The sequence below is a fragment of the Trachypithecus francoisi genome, unplaced genomic scaffold (assembly GCF_009764315.1).
Source record: "Trachypithecus francoisi isolate TF-2019V2 unplaced genomic scaffold, Tfra_2.0 Lachesis_group10, whole genome shotgun sequence".
Taxonomy (NCBI): Eukaryota; Metazoa; Chordata; class Mammalia; order Primates; family Cercopithecidae; genus Trachypithecus; species Trachypithecus francoisi.
Window position 1 is genome coordinate 122,588,453 of NW_022681455.1, and position 12,323 is coordinate 122,600,775.

The 12,323-nt window shown below is 48.1% G+C and overlaps 1 protein-coding gene across 2 annotated transcripts in view; it reads left to right on the forward strand.

The window, feature by feature from the left end:
* The window catches only part of PLCG2 (phospholipase C gamma 2), a 193,296-nt gene that overhangs the window by 120,244 nt on the left and 60,729 nt on the right, over positions 1-12,323 (forward strand). For both annotated transcript variants that reach the window (XM_033219130.1, XM_033219131.1), the window contains 3 exons: positions 1,245-1,365; positions 6,602-6,770; positions 11,751-11,855. In XM_033219130.1, the coding sequence (XP_033075021.1) occupies positions 1,245-1,365; positions 6,602-6,770; positions 11,751-11,855 (395 nt within the window). The remainder of the gene's footprint in view (positions 1-1,244; positions 1,366-6,601; positions 6,771-11,750; positions 11,856-12,323) is intronic.

A 12,323-nucleotide genomic window follows, 5' to 3' on the forward strand; every position in this document is an offset into this window, starting at 1 on the left:
ACCAAAGGCTCATGGGTGCATTTGGTTGAGAAAAGGCAACAACCAGCTGGGCATGGTGTCTCATGCCTGTAATCCCAGCACTGTGAGAGATCGAGGCGGGCGGGTCACTTGAGATCAGGAGATCACTTGAGATCAGTTTGAGACCAGTCTGGCCAACATGGCGAAACGCTGTCTCTACTAAAAATACAAAAATTGCCAGGTGTGATGGTGCACATCTGTAATCCCAGCTACTTGGGAGGCCGAGGCACAAGAGTCGCTTGAGCCCGGGAAGCAGAGGTTGTAGTAAGCTGAGATTGTGCCACTGCTCTCCAGCCTGGGCAACAGAGGGAGACTTGGTCTCAAAAAAAAAAAAAAAAAAAAAAAAAGACAACAACCACTGACTTAGGCTCCAGTGTTACCAAAACCACTCATGATGGAAGCAATGTTTTGTAGCAGTTATTCTATAGACTTTCCTCCCGTTTATGATTTTTCTCCTACCTCAGAAAAAAACAAATGTTTAGAAGAAAAGCTTTAAGCATCAGCTTCTGTGCCCTCGGGGTCCAAAAGATTGGGGGTGTTCACCTTCCACATGACCCATTTCTGTTTGAAAATTTTACTGTGAACCTTTACAAATAAATTTCTCACTGCTCTGTATCATTTCCACGGGCAGAAAAGGCAGTCAAGGTTTTCAACAGGTAAAGTCAAAATAAAACACGTGGCAAAAATCTTCTTTAAGAAGAAGCGTTGAGGCCGGGCGCGGTGGCTCATGCCTCTAATCCCAGCACTTTGGAAGGCTGAGGCGGGCTGATCATGAGGACAGGATATCGAGACCACCCTGGCCAACATGGTGCAAACCTGTCTTTACTAAAATACAAAAAATTAACTGGGCGTGGTGGTACGCGCCTATAGTCCCAGCTACTCGGGAGACTGAGACAGGGGAAGTGCATGAACCTGGGAGGCGGAGATTGCAGTAGGACGAGATTGTGCCACTGCACTCCAGGCTGGGCAACAGAGTGAGACTTCATCTTACAAAAAAAAAAAAAAGCAGCATTGAAACTAGCTTGTGTTGGACAGCTGCACTTGCATTATGTAAACGCACAGGGAACCCTGTGTACACGGGGAAACCCATGTCCTCGTATTGGCAGCTGAATGGAGGGAGTGTGGGCGTCCTTGTCTAGTAACTGAGCTGGTGTGTGGGCTGGGGGCTGACCTCGGGGCTGTCGGTGAACACACGTGTTGTTGAGTCTGCCACGTTCTCCCTGTAGTGGACTGCTGGGACGGGCCTGATGGGAAGCCGATCATCTACCACGGCTGGACGCGGACCACCAAGATCAAGTTTGATGACGTCGTACAGGCCATCAAAGACCACGCCTTTGTTACCTCAAGGTCAGTTGGCTGATTTCTGGGTGGCGTGACTTAAAGAGGAAGGCAGCTAGGATTGCACAGACAGGCAAACACACATAGACGCCTCCCTCCAAATGGAGGAAGACCTGCGCCCCATCTTGGCCAAAGCTGGTGCCATCAAGTTCTCACCCGAGTGTTGGCGCCCCCTGCAGGCTGAGAGTGCAGGTTACTCCCGGAATCTAGAGCCCCGAGGAGGCTCTGGCTGGGGGAACCCTGTGGCTGCTCAGTGCCCACCCCGCCTCCTCATTCTGTCTGGCCCCCACTTTCAGAACCCTTGAAAGAGAAGGAAAGGCTGGGCGCAGTGGCTCATGCCTGTAATCCTGGCACTTTGGGAGTCTGAGGTGTGATCACCTGAGGTCAGGAGTTGGAGAAGAGCCTGGGCAACATGGTGAAACGCCATCTCTACCAAAAATACAAAAAAAAAAAAAAAAAAATCAGCTGGATGCAGTGGCATGCACCTGTGGTCCCAGCTACTAGGGAAGCTGAGGTGGGAGGATTGCTTGAACCTGGGAGGCAGAGGTTACAGTGAGCTGAGATTGCACCACTGCACTGCAGCCTAGGCAACGGAGCGAGACCCTGTCTCAAAGAAAAAAAAAAGAGAGGCAAGGAAAGTTAAAATTCCCCTTCTGTCCTAATTCCCTCTTTTCTGCCTAGTTGTCACCCCCACCAAACCTGTTTCTACAGACAGAATCCAAGCAGCCAGTAGTGGTGGTGGTGTATTTCTTGAATAGCTGCCTGGGGCCAGGCCCTGTGCTAGGTCCTTTGTACATGTGATCATCTTGATTCTTTGCCGCAAAGTGGGTATGGTCATCCCCATTTAACAGATGAGTAAATTGAGGCAAGGAGAGATTAAGTGGATGAGAACATTTAGGTTTGTTTCAAGGGTTTCTAACCCCAGGGTCTAATCCTTTTCTGTCGCACTAGAAGATCTTGATTTGGGCTGGAGGTCAACGGAATTGTTCTATAAAGGGCCAGATAGAAATATTTCAAGCTGGCCGGGCGCGGTGGCTCACGCCTGTAATCCCAGCACTTTGGGAGGCCTGGACGGACGGATCACAAGGTCAGGAGATCGAGACCATCCTGGCTAACACGGTGAAACCCCGTCTCTAGTGAAAAATACAAGAAAAAAAACTAGCCGGGCATGGTGGCGGGCGCCTGTAGTCCTAGCTACTCGGGAGGCTGAGGCAGGAGAATGGCGGGAACCCGGGAGGCAGAGCTTGCAGTGAGCTGAGATGCGGCCACTGCACTCCAGCCTGGGCGGCAGAGTGAGACTCTGTCTCAAAAAAAAAAAAAAAAGAAAGAAATATTTCAGGCTTTGTGGGTCCTGTGGTCTCTGTTGCAGCTATTCAGCCCTGTTGCTGAAGTGCAAAACAGCCGTGGACAAGAGGTAAACAGATGGGCTTGGCTGTGTTCCAGTTGAAACTTGCATTACAAATTACAGAAATAGATGGCAGGCCAGATTTGGGGCAGAGGCCGTCATGTACTGACTCCTGGTCTGGGTTCCTTATTATTTCTGAGAGCTGGCAAGAGGCCTTCTATAGGCTCAGTGGAATGATAGTTGTCTTTTTATCCCTTCTGGAGTACAATAGCACTTACAAGTATGGGTTCTGAATCCTTTTTGCCAAGTTTGAATCCAGCCGTGAAGTACTAGCTTGGGCAAAGCACTTACTATTCTATGCTTCAATTCCCACATTAAAAAACAGAGGTGAAAATTGTGTGCACCTCACAGGGCAGTTGTGAGGGTTAAATGAGATGCCATTACAGCAAGTGCTTAACCCTGCACCTGGCATAGAGTTAGTGTTCAGTGAATAAGATGGATTTTCTTTTTTTCCTTCTTTTCTTCTTCTTCCCTTCTTTCCTTCCTTCCTTTCCTTCCTTTCCTTTCCTTTCCTTTCCTTTTTCCTTTTTCTTTTCTTTTCAGATGGAGTCTCGCTGTGTCACCCAGGCTAGAGTACAATGGCAGTATCTCGGCTCACTGCAACCTCCACCTCCTGAGTTCAAGTAATTCCCCTGTCTCAGCCTCCCGAGTAGCTGGGATTACAGGCACCTGCCATCATGCCTGACTAATTTTTGTATTTTTGTAGAGACAGGGTTTCACTTTGTTGGCCAGGCTGGTCTTCAACTCATGACCTCAGGTGATCCTCCTGCCTCAACCTCCCAAAGAGCTGGGATTATGAGCATGAGCCACTGCGCCCAGCCCGACTGGTTATTTTTATTGAATTTACCGCAGATGTCCCTCGAGCTGGGTGGAGGTGTTGCTCTGAGGCAATGAAATTATGGACGTCTTTTCCCACTTGGCGACAACCTTTCAATGAAAGCGCATGATGTCTCCATCGCAGTGTTCTCCCCCGTAGGGCCCTAGCCCTTCTTAGTGCCAACCTCCACCAGGCAGATGGAAGGAGCCTGTATTAACAGACACTGTGGAGGGGCTGCTTACACTGCTTTGCGAGTTTGCTTTCCTTTTCAGGACATAGGTGCTTATGGTTGTGAGTTGATAGTCACTCATTGAACATTATCTCATTCATGGCTAGAGAAAGTTTTTTTCTGGTTAAAATAGGCCTGGAATCATCTAACACCTATAGGGCTAGAACTCTGTAATTAAACATTAATGCATTAATTTTTTTTAGCAAAAGGCATCCTTATTGATATTAAGAGGGATTTAAAAAAATGATTGCAAGCAGCATTCATTCGAATGGTTCACATTTTGCTGCCAGTTAAGTTTTGATACCAACTTACTAGCCTTTGTTCTAAAAGCTTTTTAGCTGTTGTGTTCTAGTAAAGGGTGTGTGGATCAGGATCGGCGAATGAGCTGGGTCCATGCTTCCCAGGAGTGATGAGGCTATGATTTACTTGAGCTGGAACATGGTTCAGGATTTTATTTTTATCATCGTCAATTTATTTTCACTTTTACCTTCATTTCTATCGAGTGATGTGGTTTCCTGTTTATGGAAGTGACATGGCTACCTTTAGAATAATTTTGTTTTCGGCCGGGCGCGGTGGCTCACGCCTGTAATGCCAGCACTTTGGGAGGCCGAGGCAGGTGGATCACAAGGTCAGGAGATCGAGACCATCCTGGCTAACACGGTGAAACCCCGTCTCTACTAAAAATATAAAAAATTAGTCGAGCATGGTGGCGGGTGCCTGTAGTCCCAGCTACTCTGGGAGGCTGAGGCAAGAGAATGGCATGAACCCGGGAGGCGGAGCTTGCAGTGAGCCGAGAGACTCTGTCTCAAAAAAAAAAAAAAAAGAATAATTTTGTTTCATAGTGAATGCCATCCACGAGCCTCAAATGGATTCTCGGTGGGGAAAACCCCATCTATACACTATGTTTCTTGGATAACTGGGGACATTTGAGTATGTCTAATGATGAATATGTCTAATGATCATTGTTTAATTTCCTGGGGTGACATGGTGTGGCGAAGTCGGGGGATGTTCTTGTTCTTAAGAGATACCTGTGGAGGATGTCCGCACCTCATTTCAGATGGTTCAGGAGGAAACGTAAATACATGTATAAATGAAATATGAATATAGGCTGGGCACAGTGGCTCACACCTATAATCCCAGCACTTTCGGGGGCCACGGTGGGTGGATCAACTGAAGTCAGGAGTTTGAGAGCAGCCTGGCCAACATGGTGAAACCCTGTCTCTACTAAAAATACAAAAAATTAGCTGGGCGTGGTGGTGGGTGCCTGTAATCTCAGCTAGTCAGGAGGTTGAGGCAGGAGAATTGCTTGAACTTGGGAGGCGGAGGTTGTAATGAGCTGAAGTCGTGCCATTGCACTCCAGCCTGGGCAATGAGTGAAACTCCGTCTCCAAAAATGTAAAAATAAATAAATAAATGAGTTTTCTGCTCCCTCAGGAGGAGTGTGCATGTGTATATGTACACACACACACATAAATATATATGCGTATATATGTATGTATATGCATGTACTAATATGTGACTGTATACATACACACACGTTCACACGATACAGACAGAGATAGGTGATCCTTATTGGTGAATTCTGTAACTGAATTGACCTGCTTGCTAAAATTGACTTGTAACCCCAAATCAAACCTCAAAGCACTCTGAGGTCATTTTGAGACACGCACAAAGTGTGGGAAATGAGACTCACGTGATGCACACGTGTTCAGCTGAGGTTAAGCAAAGCAGCGCTCCCCTTCCTGGTCTACAGCATGAAAGCTTCAGCAAGTGTCCTTCTCACTGTCTGTCGAGTGCCACATTGTTCCTGTTTTTGAGCTTTTTCTTGGTGATTTTGCTGTTCAGACGGCCCGAAGCACAGTGCTGAGGGCTGCCTGGCGTTCCTGAGCATGAGAAGGCTGTGATGTGCCCGATGGAGAAAATACCTGTGTCAGCTATGCCTCATTCAGGCACAAATTGCAGTGATGCTGGCTGTCAGCCCGATGTCAGTCAACAATATATACCAAATGAGGTGTCTTGAAACAGAAACACACATAAAACAAGGTCAGATTTTGATCCGTTGAGGTAAATGTTGTGACCACAGGCTCAAAAGGCCCTGACCCTGTATTTTCCCTTAGGAGCAGTGGCTCAGGTATTTGCCAGTCAGTGTTGGTGGTGACTTTATGGACCATAACCTCAATAGATGAGAAAAATCAACTCTAGATGCACACACACAAATGATCTATAAATGCAGACACCTTATATAAATATACATATGTACACATACAAATAATAAATGTATGCATGCATACATATGTAAATTACCTATGTGTGCATATGAATGAGAATATATGAAACCAATACACTTTATAAATAAAGAAAATAATAAATATACTAAAGTAGGTAGATGCGCACGTGAGACAATGTCAACGCTGGTGACCCTAGGTGAAGCTTACATGGGTGCTTATTGCACTGTCTTTGATCTTTTCTGTAAGTTTGAAATTTAAAAAAAATTAGAGACTTTTTTCTGTAAGTTTAAAGACTTGAACGGATGGAAAAAAAAAAAAGAGAAAAGGTGCATTCTGGGGTATGGGGAAGCTCCTCAGTCAGACTGCAGCTGTTCTGAGTCCCAAGGCTTGTGCCCTCACACCCAGGGTGAGGTCCTCTCCTTCTGGGAGGGCAGATGTGGGGGGCTGTGCCCCGAGCAGCACCCGGTTTCTGTTGCCCCAGGGCTGAGCTGCCCTGGCCCCTCTGTGGGGCAGATGCAAAGGTGCCTGCTCCCCCTGCCGAGCTGCCCACCCTCTTCCGCCTGCAGCTTCCCAGTGATCCTGTCCATCGAGGAGCACTGCAGCGTGGAGCAGCAGCGTCACATGGCCAAGACCTTCAAGGAAGTGTTTGGCGACCTGCTGCTGATGAAGCCCACGGAGGCCAGCGCTGACCAGCTGCCCTCGCCCAGCCAGCTGCGGGAGAAGATCATCATCAAGGTGGGCACCCCGGGTGCTGCTGTCAGCTGTCCAGGGAGCCCAGTGGCTCGGTTCCCTGGCTCTGGGTCCCATTCACCAGTTCTGTGTCCTACTGGGCCTGCTCCAGGTCCTACTCTACAGGCTCAAACCTGCTCTCCTTACTAACACTGTGACCTCAGGCAAAGTGATTGACCTTTGGGAGCCTCTGTTCTCACCATTCTCAGGGGGAGATAATACTAGAACCCACCTGGCCAATTTGTTGGAAGCATCATGTGAGGGAAGGCGTGCACAGTGTGTGGAACGGCGCCTGTCCTGTAGTTGGTGCTACGTTAAAGGCTAACTTGTTATGGTTTCTTCGTTCATTGGTGAACCTTCCCCACCCTCTCTCAGAGTCAGCCTTATTCGAGATGCTGGAGATGTCCAGTGGCTGTTTCTGTGATTGGAGCTTCCAGTTGTGTGGGAGGCGGGCAGTTGCTAGAAAATGCTGAGTGCAGCAATAGAGCTGTTATTCCTAGTGCTACAGGGGAGATGAGTGATTATATCTGTGCCTAGGGGTGCCACGGTAACATTTGGATGTCTGAATTATTAGAATAAAGAGACCAGATATGCAGTGGCTTAAAGCACAGAAGAGTTTATTTCTTCCCCACGCGAGGGAGAATGTTCTGTGAGTTTTGAGCTCTACCCCACAAGGTGACTCAGGGACCTGGGACCCCCACATTCTGCTCTACCATCTCTCAGGGCAGCAGTTTTCAACTTGGGTTTTACAGACCCCCAAAGAATCCAAGGTTAGAATCAGAGGGGCATGTGAACTTCAACAGAAAAAAAAATTACATCTTTATTTGTTTAACCTGTACATAAAACTTAATACTTCCTTCCATTATGAACGTTGGCAGCAAGCCACTGGGGAGCTCTGTCACCAGTGGAAGTCATGAGTATTTTCATATCACATTTACAGTTACTGCAAATATTTCAAAATAATGTGCTTGTCATCACTTTGGAATTATGGAGGTTATTAGATCTGCCTCTAGATCTTATTTAAGATGTTAATAAAGAAACACATCTATTAGTGTATTGCAAATATTTATTTAATATCTTTTATTTTTTTGGAGATGGAGTCTCACTCTGTCCCCCAGACTGGAGTAGAGTGGCGTGGTCTTGGCTCACTGCAAGCTTTGCCTCCTGGGTTCATGCCATTCCCCTGCCTCAGCCTCCCAGAGTAGCTGGGACAACAGGCGCCACCACTATGCCTGGCTAAATGTTTTTTGTATTTTTAGTAGAGACGGGGTTTCACCGTGTTGACCAGGATGGTCTTGATCTCCTGACTTCGTGATCTGCCCGTCTCTGCCTCCCAAAGTGCTGGAATTACAGGCGTGAGCCACCGCGCCCGGCCTATTTAATGTCTTAATCATGTTTCAATATAATCGAGTTTCCTTTGTAATTTTATGCATTATTATTCTGAGAAAGGGGTCTGTAGCCTTCTCCAGATTTTGAAGGAGCTCATTACACAAAAATGGGACTTTGCTTTGTCCTTGTTTGTGTGGTAGACGCTGGGTCTCAGGCACATCCGAGTTCCAGCTCAGAGCACGGGAACTCCAAGGGTGTCAGGGCAAATGGTTTCTGGTAAGCAAATCAGCTGTCCCGTCCTTTTGTGTTCTGTGCGTGAGAACTCAGTCGTGTTACCTGCAAGGGCAGTGGAATCTGAAGTCCCTAGTGGTCAGCCTTTCATGGAAGGAGCGAATGTGAATTTTGTTGACATTCCCACAAGCTCATGGGGAAGGACAAACAGCTGTTTCCTAGGTATTTCAGTGTGTTCATGCAGCTGTCACAAAATACCATAAACTGGGTGGCTTATAAACAACAGGCGCTGATTTATCACGGTTCTGGAGGCTGGAAGTTCAAGGTCAGGGTGCTGGTATGAGAGTCCTCTTCCAAGTTGTAGGCTGTCAACTTCTAGTTGTGTCCTCACATGGTGAAAGGAGTGAGGCAGCTCTCTGGGCCCTCTTTTATTTTTAAATATTTATTTATTAATAAATAACCATCTGGGTCATGGAGATATCTTTGGCCTCTTTTATAAGGGCACCGTTCCAATTCATGAGAGCTCTACCCTCATTCGCATTCATGAGAGCTCTACCCTCATTCCCATTCATGAGAGCTCTACCCTCATTCCCATTCATGAGAGCTCTACCCTCATTCCCACTCATGAGAGCTCTACCCTCATTCCCACTCATGAGAGCTCTGCCCTCATTCCCATTCATAAGAGCTTTGCTCTCATTCCCATTCATGAGGACCCTACCCTCATGACCTAATCACCTTCTGTGTTAACCCATTCTCACACTGCTCATAAAGACATACCCAAGGCATACCCAAGGCTGGGTAATTTATAAAGGAAAGACATTTAATGGTTCACAGTTCCACATGGCTGGGGAGGCCTCACAATCATGTCAGAAGATGAAGGAGGAGCAGAGTCACATCTTACATTGTGGCAGGCAAGAGCGCTTGTGCAGGGAAACTCCCATTTATAAAACCAGATCTCATGAGATGTGTTCACTATCACAAAAATAGCAGCTGAAAGACCCGCCCGCATGATTCAGTTACCTCCCACTGGGTTCCTCCCATGACATGTGGGAATTATGGGAGCTACAATTCAAGATGAGATTTGGGTGGGGACACAGCCACCACCTTCCAAAACCACCATCTCCAAATACCGTTACACTGGGGATTAGGTTTCAACATATACATTTTGGGAGGACACAGACATTCAGACCATAGCAGTAAGCAGAGAAGGGGGATGTCCTATCAGGTTGGGGGAATAGCACACACAAGGGTGTGGGTGGTGTCAGCATGTGGCATATACCCTGAATTGTCACTGGGTCACCAAGATACATTGGGCACAATCCTTGTGTTCCAAGAAGTCATGGTTTGGTAGGGAGACAAACCCATCAATAGAGAAACACCAGGCAGTGCAAGGAGCTTTGGCTAAGCCCAACCAGAGGAGGGGATGTTGGTGCCCCCATGGGTAAGAGTGTCAGTGCACAGGGAGTGTTTGGCCAAGACCGTGACCCTCAAGGTACAGATGTTTGCTTAAGCAGGAGATCAGCTGTCAATTGTCTTAGCCTTGCAGATGAGAAGTGTGAGGCCTGGAGAAGTGCAGCCACCCGCCCAGGGTCATGAGTTAACAAAATAGCTCCCGCACTGTTGGCACCCAGGCAGTTGTTTCGGAGATGCCAAGGGATGCTTCCAGGCAGGATAAGGGGTGGATGGAGCTTGGCCATGGAGGGTCCATGGCTTCTCAGGCACCTGGTTGGTGACTCTTCAGGGCAGCCTGGTTGCATTTGCTCTTCCCTGCTCCCAGCTCGTTCCTTCTGTTTCCATTAGGATGGCTTGCTCTGTGTTCCCAGGGATTTTTCAGCTCTTGTTCTAGGATGCAAAGTACTGAAGGCCCCTTTTAGAGCACCCTCTGCCCCACACCTGATATGCTGTGGCTCACTTCTTTCTATTTCAAGAAATGAGGTGGAAATGGCATTGGCCAGTCACCTTGTACCATGCACTGGGCTAGGCATGGTCATATATATCTTGTTCCTCAGTCTCGTCACGACACTGCAGGATGAATAACCTCAGCCCTTGCCCACTTTACAGATGTGGACATTGAGATTCAGAGGTTAAATAGCTCAGCCAGGGTCACACATTTAGTATTTGCTGAGGAAATTATTCAAGGTCAAGGTGGTCTGCCTTCAAAGCCTGTTTTCCCCTGCCTGTATCATGTATCATGCTGCCATTCACAACGGGACACTGAGGTCCTGCTTCACTGTTGACACTTATCTTTCACGTTCTTTGACTTACGGGATCCCACAGGGGCTGCCACATCCCCATTTTACGAGACAGATTACTGAGACTCCGATGGTGACTCAGCCAAGGTCACATGGCCAGTAAGGTAATAGGCCCTGAATTCAAATCTGGGTCTGACTCTCCATCCTGAGCTCCTTCACCAGGTTACATGACCCTCAACTTACAGACACTTGCCTGAGTGGGAGGCCAGGTGTCATCACTGTCTTAATCTTGCAGATGAGAAGTCTGAGGCTCAGAGAAGTGCAGCCACTTGCCTGGGGTCACACAGCTAGTCAAATAGCTGCAGTGCTGTTTGCGCGCAGGTTGCCTTAGTCTAATCCCCAGCGGGTCTCCTGCCATCCTGCCCAGCCTGTTCCCTCTGGACTGCAGCCTGCCTTTCCCTCTGTGTGCTGGAGAAGGCTGGGCACAGGGGGTGTTGTGTATTCACTGAGTATCAACAGAGCACTTACTGTCTGCTAAGTGCTCTTCTAGCACAGGAGACTCAACAGGAAGCAGAACAACATCCCTGCCCTTATTGGGCTTATATTCTAGCCGTGAAGACAGAAGACAATCACATGGTGTGTGTAGGGCTAGAAATGTGAGACGAATAAAGCAGGCCTGGGGCTAGAGAGTGGCAGGATGGGAAGGGGAGTGTGGGCTATTTTTATTTATTTATTTATTTTTGGGACAGAGTCTCACTCTGTTGCCCAGACTGGAGTGCAGTGGTGCAGTCTCAGCTCACTGCAACCTCCACCTCTCAGGTTCAAGCATTCTTACTGCCTCAGCCTCCCGAGTCGCTGGGATTACGGATGCGTACCACCACGCTTGGCTAATTTTTATATTTTTGTAGATACAGGTTTTCGCCATGTTGGCCAGGCTGATCTTGAACTCCTGAGTTCAAGTGATCGGTCTGCTTCAGTCTCCCAAAGTGGTGGGCTTACAGGCCTGAGCCACTGTGCCTGGCCAGTATAGGCTATATTTAGATGAAGCTATAAGGAAAGCTCCTCCTCCTTGTTCAGGGTAACCTGGAGAGCTGAACAGACTAAGAGGGAAGCCGGGCAGCAAGAACAGGCAGTGCAAAGGCCCTGGGTGGGAAGAGGCGGATGAAGGCTGCTGGCTCGAAGACCTAAACTTGGGTCTCCATGGAGACAGTCTGTGTGTATGTTTTCCCCTCAGCATAAGAAGCTGGGTCCCCGAGGCGACGTGGATGTCAACGTGGAGGACAAGAAGGATGAGCAGAAGCAACAGGGAGAGCTGTACATGTGGGATTCCATCGACCAGGTGGGCCTTGGTCCCTTCCCATAGCCACTGTGGCCACCCCCCTCGCAGCTGCTGCTTGGAGCCTTGCTGGGAGCTCTGAGAATATTCCTGTCTTGTTCCCATTTTTAGTCAAGTGAGTTTTTGCCATGGAAATTTACCTTCCTACTTAAACTTTATCTATTTTGTGGGACAGGGTCTCACTCTGTCACCCAGGCTGGAGTGCAGTGGTGTGATCGTGGCTCACTGCAGCCTTGACCTCCCAGGCTCCAGCAATCCTTCCACCTCGACCTCCCTGAGTCTCTGGTACTGCATGTGCGCACCACCACGCCTGGCTAATTTTTTGTATTTTTGCAGAGACGGGATTTGGTCATGTTGCCGAGGCTGATTTCAAACTCCTGGGCTCAAGCAGTCCTCCCATCTTGGCCTCTCAAAGTGCTGAGATTATAGGCATGAGCCGCTAAGCCTGGCTAACTTTATTTTCCTTTTGCA